General features: G+C 49.6%; 3 protein-coding genes across 3 annotated transcripts; 1 reads left to right on the top strand and 2 right to left on the bottom strand.

The window, feature by feature from the left end:
- Positions 1–1,104: 1,104 nt before the first annotated feature.
- LOC149369714 (uncharacterized) lies at positions 1,105–3,040 on the bottom strand. Its single transcript, XM_089576193.1, has 3 exons — positions 2,888–3,040; positions 1,970–2,116; positions 1,105–1,683 (listed from the first exon to the last, which is right to left on the bottom strand). The coding sequence occupies exons 1-3, from the start codon at positions 3,038–3,040 to the stop codon at positions 1,105–1,107; spliced, it is 879 nt and encodes a 292-aa protein (XP_089432319.1).
- A 579-nt stretch (positions 3,041–3,619) lies between these two features.
- Positions 3,620–5,555, bottom strand: LOC149369713 (uncharacterized). The gene is made up of 2 exons (XM_089576187.1): positions 5,403–5,555; positions 3,620–4,198 (listed from the first exon to the last, which is right to left on the bottom strand). Exons 1-2 carry the CDS (start codon positions 5,553–5,555, stop codon positions 3,620–3,622), a joined length of 732 nt encoding a protein of 243 aa, XP_089432313.1.
- Positions 5,556–6,383: 828 nt separating this feature from the next.
- LOC149369712 (uncharacterized) lies at positions 6,384–15,330 on the top strand. Its single transcript, XM_089576182.1, has 11 exons — positions 6,384–7,006; positions 7,980–8,047; positions 9,672–9,897; positions 10,687–11,047; positions 11,708–11,881; positions 12,653–12,755; positions 13,507–13,590; positions 13,676–13,912; positions 14,013–14,184; positions 14,695–14,843; positions 15,098–15,330. The coding sequence occupies exons 1-11, from the start codon at positions 6,384–6,386 to the stop codon at positions 15,328–15,330; spliced, it is 2,430 nt and encodes an 809-aa protein (XP_089432308.1).
- The last annotated feature ends 2,676 nt before the right edge of the window (positions 15,331–18,006 follow it).

The raw sequence follows: 18,006 nt of genomic DNA, 5'->3' as shown, positions 1-18,006 counted from the left end.
GCTGAGGGGACATCGCCAAGACTGGGAGCGAGCATCAAGTCAATGGGTGCGGCGGTCAGGTTTGAGATAGTCTATAGAGTTTGACGGAAACCCGTCTGCTCGGGATGGTACATAACCAAATTAGAAGGCGCCGACCAAAAGAAATGATGAGATGACGTTTCGGCTCCCCCACGGGAGCCTTGTTCACAATGAGGCAGAACGTAGCTGCGTTGTCCATTTTATACACGGCGCAAGAGCGAACCCAGGCACCTGGCGTAGATTGGGGGAAAGTTCCCGTCATTCCGATTAAGCGTATGCGCTGTCGTCTGGATAATGAGCGATTCCAGATAGAGGCGTGATATCTTGTCCTTTTCTTTTTCGATCACACGTGCCTCTGCCCAGTCTATGTTGTGTATGGAGGACACTGAGTGCTCGGCAAGCGCATTTTGATCTGCGCGCCGGTTTTTGACGTCATTCTTGTGATCACGCAGTCTCCGCTCAAAGTCATCCGACTCGCCAATGTACACAGACGGGCAGTCCGCACATGGGATCGAATAAATAACACCTGGGAACTTTTCCTTCTTCAGTTTATCTTTGACGTGCACAAGCTGACTCCTCAGCTTTCGAGCGGGTACATGTGCGGTTTTTACATCGTATGACCGTAATATGCGCGCCAAAGGTTCGCTGATGCCAGGGACATAGGAAAATCGCGGCTCGTTTCTGGGTTGCGGGATTTGCCTGTAGCCTGGGACGTTCCAATTGACGCTGTACAGAGTCCATGACGTGTACAGGATAGCCACAGGTGGACAAGTCTCGCCGTACACATACATCTTCAGCAATCCGGTCTTCTCCTCTGGAACACACCTCTTTTCGTCGGAGGAGCGAAGACACCACGGAACGTTTCTGGCAATCAGGGTGAACGGACTTAAAATGGAGATAACGGCCGGTGTGCGTGGGTTTCCTGTAAACAGTGAAATTTAGAGGTGAGGACTGTCTCGAAACGAGAATATCTAAAAACGGGAGATGGCCGTCGATTTCCTCTTCAACGGTGAACTGTATGCTAGGTCCCAAGCTGTTAAGGTGAATAGCAAAGTCATGTAATGCTTCTTTCTTCAGGATGCAAAATCAGTCATCCACGTACCTCAGGAACACCTTCGGGGCAGGCGTCAAGGACGGAAGTGCGCGGCCTTCGATTTCTTCCATGGTCAAGTTGGCCACCGTCACGAAAATTGATGCACCCATGGCGGCTCCATGAATCTGCCTGAACGGGACACCCTCGAAAGTGAAGTACGTGTTTGACAGGCAGAATCTTAGAAGGGAGGTCAAGTCATGCACATCTATCGGTGTTCTTTCTGGCAGTGATGGGTCTGATTCAAGGGCGGCTGTGCATACTTCCACGGCAAGGTCAATCGGCACACTCGTGAAGAGTGACTTTACGTCGAATGAAACCATGATTTCTTCGGCGTTGATTTCAAGGTTTTGAACCTTTTCGATGAAGTCATGGGTGTTGCGTAGGTGTGTAGGGCTCCTGCCGACGAGAGGGTGGATAACTTTGTGCAGAAACTTGGACAGATTCTGAAGCGGCGAACGCGTGAAATCCACTATGGGGCGCGAAGGGACGTCAGGCTTGTGAATCTTTGGTAGGCTGTAGATAGCCGGGGCTGAGCCGTTGTGGCACAAGAGGTAGTAGTACAGCGAACTACGCTGCGGGGGCACCATTCGAAAGACATCGGCCAGCAATTTCTGTAGTTCTCTCTGCAACCTTGGCCGTCGGATTTCGAGCGAGACGAGCGTAAGTGCTACCGTCCTCCAAGAGGGCCAGCACTTTCTTTTTGTAGTCGCCCTTATCTAGAAGCACAGTGGCATTCCCCTTGTCCGCTGGAAGTATCACAATATCTGTGTTATTACGGAGGCTTGTAATAGCTTCTTTTTCTTGGCGCGTAAGGGGAGAGATCGATGAATGCAAGCGTAGCTTGGAAAGGACACTCACCATGCGTGTGCGGGCTTCTTCTCGACGCGACGGTTCAACCTGGTTTAAAGCATTCTCTGCAGCACATATATCCTTCCTGGCGTCGGGGGCGGGACCAGTGTTGAAATTCAGGCCCAGGCTCAAGACAGACAATTCCGCCTTGTTCGGCTGGTAGGAGGAAAGGTTCCGCACAAACGCTTTGGGGGCATCCGACGAACTATTTCCCCGGCACAGTCTAAGCCTCTCCAACTTGTTCTCGTGAGCAAGCTCAGCTTGTCGCGAACGAAGGCCAGCTTGGAAGTTTGCATGCAGTTGTATGCTAGTGAATTCTTCCGGGCAGTTGAATTCTAACCGTCGTCTTGCGAAAAATACATCATTTTCCAGTTTTCTGATTTTGTCCTTGCATTCCAGGATCCTGGCCTGTAGAAGCTGTTGTCCCGCCTTTGAAACTACGCTCAACCCAAATCTTGTGCAAACCGGCCGATGCAGAAGTAAGGAACGGGGAATCAAACCTTGGGCTTTCCAGTCGGGGTTGAACTTGAGGTGCCCCTTGAATGCTGCGATCCGGGTTGTCAACCAAACATAGCGTCGTGTCTCAGTGATGATGGGTTGGCCATACGCCTGGCGAATATGCTTGAAGTCTAGAGTTTGACGGAAACCCGTCTGGTCGGGATGGTACATGACGAAATTAGAAGGCGCCGACCAAAAGAAAGCATGAGATGGCCTTTCGGCTCCCCCACGCGAGCCTTGTTCACAATGAGGCACAATGTAGCTGCGTTGTCCATTTTATACACGGCGCAAGAGCGAACCCAGGCACCTGGCGTAGATTGGGGGAAAGTTCCCGTCATTCCGATTAAGCGTATGCGCTGTCGTCTGGATAATGAGCGATTCCAGATAGAGGCGTGATATCTTGTCCTTTTCTATTTCGATCACACGTGCCTCTGCCCAGTCTATGTTGTGTTTGGCCGACACTGAGTGCTCGGCAAGAGCCTTTTGATCTGCGGGCCGGTATTTGGGGTCATTCTTGTGATCACGCAGTTTCCGCTCAAAGTCATCCGACTCACCAATGTACACAAGGGGCAGTCCGCACATGGGATCGAATAAATAACACCTGGGAACTTTTCCTTCTTCAGTTTATCTTTGAGGTGCACAAGCTGACTCCTCAGCTTTCGAGCGGGTACATGTGCGGTTTTTACATCGTATGACCGTAATATGCGCGCCAAAGGTTCGCTGATGCCAGGGACATAGGAAAATCGCGGCTCGTTTCTGGGTTGCGGGATTTGCCTGTAGCCTGGGACGTTCCAATTGACGCTGTACAGAGTCCATGACGTGTACAGGATAGCCACAGGTGGACAAGTCTCGCCGTACACATACATCTTCAGCAATCCGGTCTTCTCCTCTGGAACACACCTCTTTTCGTCGGAGGAGCGAAGACACCACGGAACGTTTCTGGCAATCAGGGTGAACGGACTTAAAATGGAGATAACGGCCGGTGTGCGTGGGTTTCCTGTAAACAGTGAAATTTAGAGGTGAGGACTGTCTCGAAACGAGAATATCTAAAAACGGGAGATGGCCGTCGATTTCCTCTTCAACGGTGAACTGTATGCTAGGTCCCAAGCTGTTAAGGTGAATAGCAAAGTCATGTAATGCTTCTTTCTTCAGGATGCAAAATCAGTCATCCACGTACCTCAGGAACACCTTCGGGGCAGGCGTCAAGGACGGAAGTGCGCGGCCTTCGATTTCTTCCATGGTCAAGTTGGCCACCGTCACGAAAATTGATGCACCCATGGCGGCTCCATGAATCTGCCTGAACGGGACACCCTCGAACGTGAAGTACGTGTTTGACAGGCAGAATCTTAGAAGGGAGGTCAAGTCATGCACATCTATCGGTGTTCTTTCTGGCAGTGATGGGTCTGATTCAAGGGCGGCTGTGCATACTTCCACGGCAAGGTCAATCGGCACACTCGTGAAGAGTGACTTTACGTCGAATGAAACCATGATTTTTTCGGCGTTGATTTCAAGGTTTTGAACCTTTTCGATGAAGTCATGGGTGTTGCGTAGGTGTGTAGGGCTCCTGCCGACGAGAGGGTGGATAACTTTGTGCAGAAACTTGGACAGATTCTGAAGCGGCGAACGCGTGAAATCCACTATGGGGCGCGAAGGGACGTCAGGCTTGTGAATCTTTGGTAGGCTGTAGATAGCCGGGGCTGAGCCGTTGTGGCACAAGAGGTAGTAGTACAGCGAACTACGCTGCGGGGGCACCATTCGAAAGACATCGGCCAGCAATTTCTGTAGTTCTCTCTGCAACCTTGGCCGTCGGATTTCGAGCGAGACGAGCGTAAGTGCTACCGTCCTCCAAGAGGGCCAGCACTTTCTTTTTGTAGTCGCCCTTATCTAGAAGCACAGTGGCATTCCCCTTGTCCGCTGGAAGTATCACAATATCTGTGTTATTACGGAGGCTTGTAATAGCTTCTTTTTCTTGGCGCGTAAGGGGAGAGATCGATGAATGCAAGCGTAGCTTGGAAAGGACACTCACCACGCGTGTGCGGGCTTCTTCTCGACGCGACGGTTCAACCTGGTTTAAAGCATTCTCTGCTGCACATATATCCTTCCTGGCGTCGGGGGCGGGACCAGTGTTGAAATTCAGGCCCAGGCTCAAGACAGACAATTCCGCCTTGTTCGGCTGGTAGGAGGAAAGGTTCCGCACAAACGCTTTGGGGGCATCCGACGAACTATTTCCCCGGCACAGTCTAAGCCTCTCCAACTTGTTCTCGTGAGCAAGCTCAGCTTGTCGCGAACGAAGGCCAGCTTGGAAGTTTGCATGCAGTTGTATGCTAGTGAATTCTTCCGGGCAGTTGAATTCTAACCGTCGTCTTGCGAAAAATACATCATTTTCCAGTTTTCTGATTTTGTCCTTGCATTCCAGGATCCTGGCCTGTAGAAGCTGTTGTCCCGCCTTTGAAACTACGCTCAACCCAAATCTTGTGCAAACCGGCCGATGCAGAAGTAAGGAACGGGGAATCAAACCTTGGGCTTTCCAGTCGGGGTTGAACTTGAGGTGCCCCTTGAATGCTGCGATCCGGGTTGTCAACCAAACATAGCGTCGTGTCTCAGTGATGATGGGTTGGCCATACGCCTGGCGAATATGCTTGAAGTCTAGAGTTTGACGGAAACCCGTCTGGTCGGGATGGTACATGACGAAATTAGAAGGCGCCGACCAAAAGAAAGCATGAGATGACCTTTCGGCTCCCCCACGCGAGCCTTGTTCACAATGAGGCACAATGTAGCTGCGTTGTCCATTTTATACACGGCGCAAGAGCGAACCCAGGCACCTGGCGTAGATTGGGGGAAAGTTCCCGTCATTCCGATTAAGCGTATGCGCTGTCGTCTGGATAATGAGCGATTCCAGATAGAGGCGTGATATCTTGTCCTTTTCTATTTCGATCACACGTGCCTCTGCCCAGTCTATGTTGTGTTTGGCGGGCACTGAGTGCTCGGCAAGAGCCTTTTGATCTGCGGGCCGGTATTTGGGGTCATTCTTGTGATCACGCAGTTTCCGCTCAAAGTCATCCGACTCACCAATGTACACAAGGGGCAGTCCGCACATGGGATCGAATAAATAACACCTGGGAACTTTTCCTTCTTCAGTTTATCTTTGACGTGCACAAGCTGACTCCTCAGCTTTCGAGCGGGTACATGTGCGGTCTTTACATCATATGACCGTAATATGCGCGCCAAAGGTTCGCTGATGCCAGGGACATAGGGAATCGCGGCTCGTTTCTGGGTTGTGGGATTTGCCTGCAGCCTGGGACGTTCCAATTGATGCTGTACAGAGTCCACGACGTGTACAGGTGGACAAGTCTCGCCGTACACATACATCTTCAGCAATCCGGTCTTCTCCTCTAGAACACACCTCTTTTCGTCGGAGGAGCGAAGACACCACGGAACGTTTCTGGCAATCAGGGTGAACGGACTTAAAATGAAGATAACGGCCGGTGTGCGTGGGTTTCCTGTAAACAGTGAAATTTAGACGTGAGGACTGTCTCGAAACGAGAATATCTAAAAACGGGAGATGGCCGTCGATTTCCTCTTCAACGGTGAACTGTATGCTAGGTTCCAAGCTGTTAAGCTGTTAAGCAGGAAGGTTATATATGCTGCAGAGAATGCTTTAAACCAGGTTGAACCGTCGCGTCGAGAAGAAGCCCGCACACGCGTGGTGAGTGTCCTTTCCAAGCTACGCTTGCATTCATCGATCTCTGCCCTTACGCGACAAGAAAAAGAAGCTATTACAAGCCTCCGTACTAACCCAGATATTGTGATACTTCCGGCGGACAAGGGGAATGCCACTGTGCTTCTAGATAAGGGCGACTACAAAAAGAAAGTGCTGGCCCTCATAGAGGACGGTAGCACTTACGCTCGTCTCGCTCGAGATCCGATGGCCAAGGTGCAGAGAGAACTACAGCTGGCCGATGTCTTTCGAATGGTGCCCCCGCAGCGTAGGTCGCTGTACTACTACCTCTTGTGCCACAATGGCTCAGCCCCGGCGATCTACGGCCTACCAAAGGTTCACAAGCCTGACGTCCCTTTGCGCCCCATAGTGGATTTCACGCGTTCGCCGCTACAGAATCTGTCCAAGCTTCTGCACAAAGTTATCTCCCATCTCGTCGGCAGGAGCCCTACACACCTACGCAACACCCATGACTTCATCGAAAAGGTTCAAAACCTTAAAATAAACGTCGAAGAAATCATGGTTTCAATCGACGTAAAGGCACTCTTCACGAGTGTGCCGATTGACCTTGCCGTGGAAGTTTGCACAGCCGCCCTTGAATCAGACCTATCACTGCCAGAAAGAACACCGACAGATGTGCATGACTTGACCCGCCTTCTCATATTCTGCCATTCAAACACGTACTTCACTTTCGAGGGTGTCCCGTTCAGGCAGATTCATGGAGCCGCCATGGGTGCATCAATTTCTGTGACGGTCGCCAACTTGACCATGGAAGAAATCGAAGGCAGCGCCCTTGCGTCCTTCACACCTTCCCCGAAGGTGTTCCTGAGGTACGTGGATGACTGTTTTTGCATCCTGAAGAAAGAAGCATTACATGACCTTGCTATTCACCTTAACAGCTTGGAACCTAGCATACAGTTCACCGTTGAAGAGGAAATCGACGGCCATCTCCCGTTTTTAGATATTCTCGTTTCGAGACAGTTCTCGCGGCTAAATTTCACTGTTTACAGGAAACCCACGCACACCGGCCGTTATCTCCATTTTAAAGGGTCCCTGAAAGGTGTGTCTGAGGTTGGCAAACAAATACTTGCACTATGTAGAGCGTAGGCCACTGAACGTTCATGCCGCGTACAATACATCAAAGGCGAGTAGATAATTTATAATACATTTTCAAAAACTACCTCTCCCGAGCCTCGCGGCGACCAGCGGCGGTGAACTTCCGCCCGAATCCGTACTCATTACGTCAGTTTGTACTCTTTACGTCACAAGTGCTGGGCTATGATTGGTTCGCGGTGCCAACGTGAAATCACGCATTTAACAAACTAGAAGCTCTAGATACTTCACACTCTTACTCTTTTCGGAAACATTTCGCATTTCAGCAAGCAGAGTTGTCGTTTATATGCATGTTTACGCAGTTATTGTGTGTTCGGTGTCAGAAATTAGTACTGCACTTCCGGTTTTCATTGTTGTCGTCTGCTCGTGCCGCTTGTGTCACTCCGCCGGCGTCGCCGTCGAATCGAATATCGAGGTGCGGTTCAGTCACCGCGCTACTGATTTCTTTCGTGACCTCCGTCGCATGCGCAATCGAAATGAATTGGCCGTGCTGTGTCATTGATTGCAAAGCCAGGGACCGGCAAGATATTGCCCTTCGGCACTACCTGCCGAAAGATGTAAGCGAGCGAGCTGTCTGGCTCCAGCGCATCGGATTGTTGCAGTCCGACAAACGCAAGAACCTCCGCGTCTGTGGCCGGCATTTCACGCCTGGCGCCTATAACTACAACCCCGAGTTCATGCGGCGGTCAGGTGTGGGATTGATGAAGCTGAGGCTGAAGCCGACAGCCCGGCCGACATTGTTTCTGCCAAGCAGAAAGGTAAGCAATACTGCGCGCAAAATGCAATGCGACACTTCGCGCGCCACGTGCGTGGCCACGTACGGTGCAGGTTGCTCGGACCAGTACCTCACTGCATAATGATGCGTGGCTAAAAGTATGCCTTGTGGTATGACAATTAAAAACATCGAGCCCGCTGTTGTGCGTTTGTAGTTGTCAGAAACGCACAACACAGCGCGTCGCTAGAGCACTCGACAGGGTCCGCGGATGTCTGTACAGTCATGGAAAAAAGTTTGCGGGATGCAGATTCGCGGAAAAAAAATTATTGCGTGGAGGTAAAGCAGAGCAGATCACGGAAATGCATAGGAACATGAGGAGACATGCGTGCTCCATCTGCTACAGAAATATAATCTGCCTGTCGGCTGAGGCAGCGCAGAAATAAATTTTTTCCCGCAAATCCGCATCCCACAAACTTTTGCCCATAACTGTAGTTATTGCATCTGTGCAACTTAATTTTCAGTAGCAGATTGAATAGCAACTATATTATTCACTGCAAACGTTATGCAAAAACTGAGGTGCAACACACTGCATCGTTATTCACGATTTATGTGTGTTATTCATAATAGCAGTACAGTGACATTACATAAGGGGAGATTCTGTGTTGCATGATTTGGTATTGGTCCACCTCTCTTTCTGATATGTTTGGTGTACTGTGTTGTCAATTTTGTCCTAATTTGCAATTTTTTTACTACATTACAGCTTTGCTAAATATGTGCATAGAGAGAGTATATATATGAACCATTTTGATATATGGTGCTGTAAATGAGAGTTGCCATTTTGCTTACAGCACCCCACCCGACCACAGTCTGCAGCAGAAAGCAGTGAAGCTTCCAGTGCATCTGCTAGCCAGGTACGAACAGCAGTAAGTTGCAACACACATTGGTTGCCATGTGATTTGTGTCTTAGCTGGTAGAACTTTTTAAATTTGTTCCTTGATGCATCACAGTTCCATTTTTTAGCATCGTTATAACACATTGTGCTTCACGCACAACAAATAATTACCTTTTCATTGCCTCTGTGCTGCTGACAGTTGTTCCATGGCATGAGGTAAACGCAATGTAGTTCCACTGATATGGCCCCCATCAGGCAAACCATTCAAACTGTCCATATGTGATAGCAGTCCCCTGCTTTCCTGCGCATGCACAGCTGACACATGCCGCGCAGTGATGAGAGTAGTATATTCAATAATGTTCGCTGTGGCATGTTCAAAAACTCAAGGCGATGCTTGTTCTCAGCTAGTAAGAATATCAGTTATAAGAATTACGTACGGGAGCCTTTTTCTGTTCTGTAAGCTTGCATATGAAAGGTAATGGTAGCAGCATTGCCATATGTTGTTCTCCCTCATTAATCCAAAATAGTTCAGTAGGCTGTAAGCTCACAGCTTTTAGATAAGTGCATCTTGCCTCTTTCTAGAAGCAAGTTCTGATGTGCACATGCTCTGCTGCAAGGCGCACCGTGGCGACCCAGACGCCGAAACAATTGCCCGAAGCACCCAACTGCGCACCGCAGCACCGGTCTTTTGGTAAGTATGGACAATGGAAAAGAGGCGAGCAGTTCTTAGAACTTCATATCTGGATATGGTAATAAATGCTGAAAATTCTGGCAGCTACGCAGGTGAACCTGACCATGAAGGTTTTGGTTGCGGCCCAGACGCAGACCGACCTGCCTGCACCGCTGTCTCCCATACCCCCTAGCTTTAGGGCACAGGGTGCTTCAACGCCACAGCCACTTGAGGCAGCGGAGGGCAGTCTGGAATGGGAGGAAGATGAGGAGGAACCAGCTGCAGAGTTCGACACAACGTACATGCCATCATTTGATTCAAGTTTCGGCAGGTTTGTGAAATGTATCATTACAATGCATACATGAGCATGTGCTCAAGTACTCTTTGCACTAGATCTGTGCTTACACTGTTTGGCTGCCAATCATGAGGAGACAGTTTTAAATACCGGCGCCAGTGGCTGCGTTAGGATCTCCAGGTGGTGAAAATTAATCTGCAGCCCTCCACTGCGGTACCCTTCTTTCTCTCCCTTCAACCTTCCTGACATTGTGGTTGGGCTGTCAACTGAGAATGCGCCAGTTACTTTGCCTTTCCTTTCCTCATAATTAATCTACATATGTGTGTTGAGGTGTACTATGAAGTAAAATACTAGGCAATGCATTTAGATAAAATAGCTTATCTCTTACTTTTTCAGTAGCAGTTCAAGCCTAATCATCAGAGCATTAGGCTGACAGAAATCTGAAGATACCAGGAACCTGTTTTCTCAATAAAGTTTGTTTTATCTAATGCAGATGACTACACTAATTACGTTGACATTTCATCGATCACAGTTGTGTACTGCATTACGAAAACTACTAGCAGGGCTTGAATATATATATAATTACGGTTTGCAGGCATTTATGAGCTTGGCCGCATCCTTACACTTTTTTGCTTTGTTGTGCAACATGTATCCAGTGTACAAGTCACCATGAGTTTTTGTATTCTGACGATATTCATTTTGCATTGCTGTGAAAACCTCAGGAATAGAGCACGGCAATAATAGAGCCACCTTCTCATTTTGCAAGTCAATAATTTGAGATGAGTGCACAAGAATTGGAGTGCAATCGAATGCTCTTTATTTCAGTGACCATGCAGAAATGCCCCTCGAAAACGAACGAAAGTTCATTGTTTTTGAGGGGCGCCTTCGGGAGCTGGTGGGCACCTGCCGCACCTGCTGCCAACCGTGTCGCAGTGAATTCACTGTTGTGGGCACACTACTCAGGGTGCGCATGGCATGTGCACAGAGGCACGAGTATACGTGGGACAGCCAGCCATTTGTGGGTGACAATGCGGCTGGCAACCTCCTCATCGCTGCAGCTCTTCTCTTTTCGGGCTGCCCAGTGGCTGCAGCATTGCGCTGCTTCAAGTCGATAAGCATCCAGACCATCAGCGAGCGCACCTTTTATAATTACCAGCGTGGCTACTTGCTGCCTGCCGTAAATGAGGTACGGTTGCATGCTTTCGTATGAGCATGCCCTGAACAGCTTCATAAACACTGGAGGTGTGAACAGTTTCATCAGGGAAAGGCAACACAGGGAAAATGGTGGATCACTCTGCAATATTGTAGGCCTTTCTTCAGAAAATCTTACATGAGTTTGTTGCCATGCAGGAATTAGCATGGTACAATCTTACTTTTCAAAACTGTGTGTGTTACTACATTGAAGCAGCTAATGCTAAGAGTCTGTAAATGCAGGGCTCCATTAGGTACAGCAGCAAGTGAGCAATCACATATCCAGGTTCCACTATGCATTTAAACTCAGTAAGGCGGACCATTGTCTGCATCAGAAAATGTAGCACTGTGAACATAAGCTTGCACTTGTATGGTTCTGACATTGCACAGTGTTTTTTGCATTCCTACAATGCCACTGTCATTGTTATGATGATCCAAAAGCTTGTTCTCTTGAAGGAATTTAAAGGTTAATATGTTGGTATTTAATTTAGCAGACAAATATTTGCACCAGTCCTTGCAGCTACCATTTGTAGCCATGACTGTTAAGCATTGAAATATGAACTTCTTAAGACAGAAAACAAAGCTGCCATACATTTCTAACAAGTAACCTGCCTAATAACTGAAGGATAATGAACGATTGTTGTCTTGCCTGCAGCTTTTTCAGGAGCAGCAGGCCATGCTGGCAATTGAACTGAAAGGGGCGCTGCTTGACCTGGCCGGTGATGGTCGGTGCGACTCACCCGGGTACAGCGCCAAGTACCTGACCTACAGCCTGTTGGCTGTGCAAGCCGGCAAAATTGTCCGCTCTGAGCAGGTCGTGGTGAAAGAGGTGTGTTCTTATTACCTACAAACACAATGCGTAACGCAATAATTGTGCAGCATTGCCATAAGAATAGAGCATCTGCCTTGCATGCAGGAATCTCGTGGTGTAAATAATAATAATATAAAACTGACTTTATTTGCGTCGCTTATACAGAGCTCAGACGGTTGAGCTGGGGATAAAAGATAGTGAATACAGCCTTAGCAATCTGATTTGCAGATGACATAGCTCTGTAAGTAACAGGGGAGGAACTGTAGTGCACGCTAGAAGACGAAGACAGGCAAAGCAGAAGGATGGGTCTAAAAAATGAATATGAAAAGAAACAAAGGCAATGTTCAATAGTCTCAGAAAGAAATAACAGTTTAATACAAGTAGTGCGGTATTGGAAGTAGAAAGTCCGCTGTCTCGGCCAAAAAGTGATTGCTGATAAGGAATACAAGAAAGAAGTTATCGAGGTAATAAGATGTAGCTGTAGCACACTTGGAAGGCTCATTCAAGTTATGAATAGCACGTAACTGATATCTCATCAGAGTAAGGCGAAATCATGAAGGGAGAATGGGCAGGGCATGCAGTGTAGAGACGTTCCAGAGGAAGGCGAATGTAGCAGGGGGCAACAGGGATGGGTGGATGAAATTAGGAAATTTGCGCAGGGCATAGTTGATTGGATGGATACAGTAGAGGCCCCTGTCCTGAAGTGGACATAGCTAGGCTGATGACTGTAGTGAATGAAAGGAACGGCTACAAGGAGCTTCATAATGTAATTATTTGGTTCCTTTTCAGTCTGAAGCAGTGCCAAACAGCGTGGCAATGGAAAAAGAGGGGCTGAGGAAGTGCCTGGAGGGGCTTGAAAATGCAGGCGTCGCCATCTCTTCACTGACAACAGGTAACACTCTAGGCTGCTATACGCTGACATGACATGAAAAGCCATTTGGAGCTTGGGTGAAACATGCATTGTGAAAGCAGAGAGCAATAGAGCATTCTATCCCACTGTACTTGTCACATCTCAAAGAACAACATTGGGACTATGCAGAGATATCTGCTACTAAGCTGTTGTTATAAGCTGATTTCAGTACTAAGCTTCTGTCATGGCGGCCACTTATTTTTACCATTTTAGTTTTGTTGGCCATCTCATTGCAGATGTGGTATAATCAGAGCATAATGCCAGAATCAGAAACATAGTTTAAGAGCGTACATTGTTGGGCTAGTACCCCCCCCCCCCCCCCTTGTATTTATCAGAAACATAGCACTACTTAAAAACATCTTCAAACTCAGGACACCCTCAATTTGCTACAGTGGCTCAGTGGCTTTGGCATTTGGCTACTAATGCCAGTGTTCGGGGTTTGATCCTGGCTGTGGTGGTCATTACCTGATGGAGGCAAAACACACAAACATCTGTTTGTTGTGCAGTATCAACACACGTTAGAGAAGCCCAAGTAGTCCAAGTTAAAATCGGAAGCACTTCCTTGCGACATCCCCATAGCCTATGTGTCGATTCGCAACGTTCACTCCACAATCTACAATTTATACAAAGACAACCTCTTCTGTTTTGTTGGTGTGATGTTCAGCTGGTCCCGTCAGAGAATTCCTTTCTGAGCAATCACACTGCCTTGCCTGTTCTTGCTGTCCATCTTCAGACCGGCATCCTGGAGTCAGGCGTTTCTGTAGAGTGGAAAAGCCAGGAATAAAACACTGGTTTGATGTATGGCATGTTGCCAAAGGTAAGTAACTAACACCCTATTATTGTATTACTGATAGAGGGCTTTGTGAGGCTTTGGAAACCTGACATTCTTCAACTTGTTCTAGGCATCAAGAAAAAGCTGTGGGCCTGCAGTCGGAAGCACAGAACCATCGAAGGGTGGATTGATGGCATCATCAACCACCTGTACTGGGTGGCCGCTATGGTCATGGGGAACGGGGACTTGGTGGTCAGCATGTGGATGAGCCTGCTCAACCACATCTGCAACCAGCATGCTGGCCACGAGGGGCTGTACAAAGAATGTGTTCACGGTCCACTTGAAAACCGAGAGTGGATGAGACCAAGTAAGAGCTACTGTTGAATGCCGTTTCTTTAATGCTTAGTCAGTGTTGCATTCTAGGCTGCAGTAATGAAATGCTGATTTGGCTTGTCCATTCCTTCCAGATTCAAAGGAATTCCAGGCAGTGAAAAAAATTGTCGCCTCTCCTTCGCTGCTGCGCGACATTCGTCAGCTGTCCCCGGATGTCCAGACGTTTTCGTTGGAGTCATTCCACAGCCTGCTGAACCAGTTTGCTCCCAAGGCTAATGCTTTCTCGGAAGAAGAGATGCAAGCAAGGTACATCAGCTTTGACATGCGGAATAGAATGGCAGGCTGGGCAAGTTAGTAGGCTTCCATAACATAAGCTATGCAGGCCTGTGTATGAATGCAAGGCTCCTGTAACATTTGAACTGTTCGAAAAAGAAATCGACAAACCTAGTTGAACACTGTTTTTGGTTGACACGAAAGTGTCGTTTACTCAATGATCACTGCATTTCACATAATAAGCAAAGGTAGTAGGTGTATTAGCTTGCCATTTATAGCCTTTTACGCTGCTCAATAGTAGATAGCAATTCACGACAGCGATCCATGTGTGCTTTAAGTGTTTTCAGCATTGACAAGTGTGTCTAGGATGACAATGCGCAGGTGCGCAAGCTCGAGTATTGTATGAAAATTGATGCTTGCTTTCCTAGAAAAAATTTAGTGCCGTCTCTGTCCACTTCTATGTCCCGCGTCGTCTGTTGTGCTGCTTAAAAAAAAAAGAACGCGGCATGCAAGCACATGTCTTGATCACTTCTCTTGACTCAGGACTCAGCTGGCTGTGATGCACTTCAACGAGAACACCATCAGGGGGCAAGTGGAGACGGCGGACGGTGAGCAGCGCTGGAAGGTGAAAACCTCGAAAGCGAGAAGGGGCCACTTCACTGTCACTCCGCTAAAAGAGGAGCCAACACACGGTAAGCAAACAATGCACGACTCAACACACCAGCAACGTCATTGCTGGGTCATTCCACGTGAAATGTCCTAGATGCCAAATACAGCCACCAACAGATTTGCAACAATATCAGAGGACTCACTAGCGTTTGGGTTAATGCGAATGCATGTTTTATTTATCTAGCAACTTGATGACGATTAGGCCAACTTGCATAAACATATCTAATACTGCTGTTGTGTACTTGAATGGTTCCCACTTTGTTGCTTTTACCTGCAGACTACGTGAACACCCTACTGAAGGATGTGGTAGAACGGTGCGAGCATTCAACATACAAAGAAAGCTTCGTCAATAATGCACCACAAAACCTTCACCATATGACCAGCCACTATGAACGGCCAACAAAGCAACAGCTCATTTCTGTCCGACACTCCCGGTTCTCCAAACCCACTGTGCCACCACTCCCACTGCCTGCCCTACCATCAACATCCGCACATCCCAGGCAACGCTGAACCGGCCCTCTGTTGCAACAGACCCACCAAGAGTGGAAGCTACACTCTTCATTATCATGAACATCGGCCTGACTACGCCCATTGCAGGACAAAGGCCTCTCCCATGTCTCCCCAATTAACCCTGTCCTGTATGCCAGCTGCGGCCACCGTATCCCCGCAAACTTCCTAATCTCATCCGCCATCTAACCAGCCCACTATCATGACCACTTGTGTACTGAATTGCTCTGCAAAGCCTTCTACGGATTTCCTTATGGGCTCAACGAACGCAAAGCTTTTGCGCTTGTAGCGTGCCATCGTGGTCCGGCAGCAGAAGACGACGACTGTCCCAGTATGCCTGCCAAGCACGCGCAGACTGGATTTCATGGCTGCTTAACTGCAAGGCCGGCGCAGCGCTGTTCCGTTCCAGCCTGGCTGAGTGCGTCCAGCCGAATATATTTGTGGAGACCCGACGATGACTGCTGCCTACAATTCGTCTCCACAAATTTGGTGACTCCGGACTTTGCGTCTTCATTCGCTGCTCCTGCACTGCGCTTTGCATCAGCCGCTTCGCTATAGGCCTACCACTGCCCGGAGCTCGAGACCCTGCCTACCTTCCATCGTGTTCCATCGTGAAGCCCTGGCTATGGATCCCTCCACTCCTGTGCCGCCTCCGCCGCCTTGCACGCTGCCACCTCATGAGTCCGCGGTCTCCGCCCTCAAGCTCCCCGACTTCTGGTTATCGGACTCGGAACTTTGGTTCCTCACCATCGAGGCCTTGTTCCGCCGGCACCGCATCACGTCACAGATGACCATGTTCGACCATGTCATTGGTGCGCTCACGCCTGCTACTGCTGCGGTTGTTCGCGACGTCCTGCGCTCTCTGCCTCTCTGCTAGAGCTTGGCTTCATCCGCCCCTCCTCCAGTCCTTGGGCGTCGCCTCTCCACGACCTTCTCTCGGGCCACAGCAAGCCGACCGCTCATGTTGCTTGGACCGATGCCGCTGACCGCGCATTCAGCGGCATCAAAGCAGCCATTGCCGGAGCGACACTCCTGGTTCATCCTAAATGTGACTCGCCCACGTCCGTCATGGTTGACGCATCGGACACTGCTGTCGGCGCAGTCTTGCAACAGTTCGTCGCTGGCGTTTGGCAGCCAACTGCCATCTTTTCCAAGAAGCTTGCACCCCCTGAACGCCGCTACAGCACCTTCGGCGTAGAGCTGCTAGCAATATATTCAGCCGTGAAGCACTTCCGACATTTTCTCGAGGGACGCAGCTTTCATATCCTCACTGACCACAAACCTCTGACATCCGCGCTGGCATCCAGCAGTACCTCCTACGCTCCTCGCGAAATCAGGCAGCTCGCCTACATTTCCGAATTTACCTGACATTCGTCACGTCAGCGGCAAGTCCAACATAGTTGCCGACGCTCTTTCTCGTGCTGAAGTCAATGCGGCGGACAATGGACGGCCAATCATCGACTTCACGGCTATGGCTGCTGCTCAACGAGCCGATGCCGAGGTGCAACGGTTTCGCACGCGCGACACCTCTCTGGTGTTGGAGGACGTTTTGCTCCCCGACTGCGCCGTTCCCCTCGTTTGTGATACATCAACCGGTCGCCCTCGCCCCTACGTGCCTCCACCATACCGACGAACCGTCTTTGATGCCCTCCATTCTTTGGCCCATCCTGGCATTCGCGCAACACAGCGCCTTATCACAGCTCGCTATGTCTGACCTCGCATCAATGTCGACGTTCGCCGCTGGTCGCGCGCATGCCTGAGCTGTCAGAAAAGCAAAGTGCATCGACACACTGTGACGCCGCTTGGCACGTTCCCGTCCCCAGACGCCTGCTTCAGCCATCTGCACGTCCACATTGTCGGTCCCCTTCCTCCCTGCGGGAACCACCGCTACCTGTTAACCTGCATTGACAGGTTCACGAGATGGCCTGAAGCGATGCCCCTTCTGGACACAACGGCAGAGTCGATCGCAAGAGCACTTATCACACTGTGGATCAGCCGCTATGGTGTCCCTTGCAACATTACGACTGGTCGTGGTCGTGAATTTGATTCCACCTTATTTGCCAACCTATCTCGGCTCCTCGGCGTCGGTCACATCACGACGACCTCTTACCACCCGATTTCCAACGGTGTCATTGAGCGTTTTCACCGGCAGCTGGAAGCTTCATTTCTGGCGTCCGCTTTTCCTTCGCCATTAATTGAGTGCCTACCCTTCGTCCTGCTTGGTCTCCGCACTGCACTTCGAAGTGACTCTTCTACCTGTGCAGCAGGTGAGACGTTCACCAGCTACGTGGAAGACGTCGCAGACCTGTGCAAGCACGTCAATTCTGAGATGACTGAAGCCGATAAGATCCAGCACATTATGAAAGGCATCGACGAGGACGCCTTTCAGATGCTTCTTGCCAGGCAGCCGGACACCGTTGCCTCCGTCATCAGCTTGTGCCAGAGCTACGAGGAGCTGCGCAAGCAACGCGTCCTCGCTCGTCGCCCTATGCGGCAGGCCGAGGTACTATCTGCGGATGCCATGGTCGCTGGAGAACCCCAGTTCATGCAAGAGGTGAAGCGGTTTATCCGTGAAGAAGTTGCACGTCAACTCGCGCTCGTGCATGAGCCCCCAGCTCCGTCACCAGCACTTCCTCCGGCCTTTCAGCAGACCATCCAGGCACAGGTCGCAGACGCCCT

This window comes from Amblyomma mixtum, chromosome 1 (genome assembly GCF_055824585.1).
Source record: "Amblyomma mixtum isolate Tamu chromosome 1, ASM5582458v1, whole genome shotgun sequence".
Classification (NCBI taxonomy): Eukaryota; Metazoa; Arthropoda; class Arachnida; order Ixodida; family Ixodidae; genus Amblyomma; species Amblyomma mixtum.
This window is presented reverse-complemented; position numbering and strand designations above follow the sequence as displayed.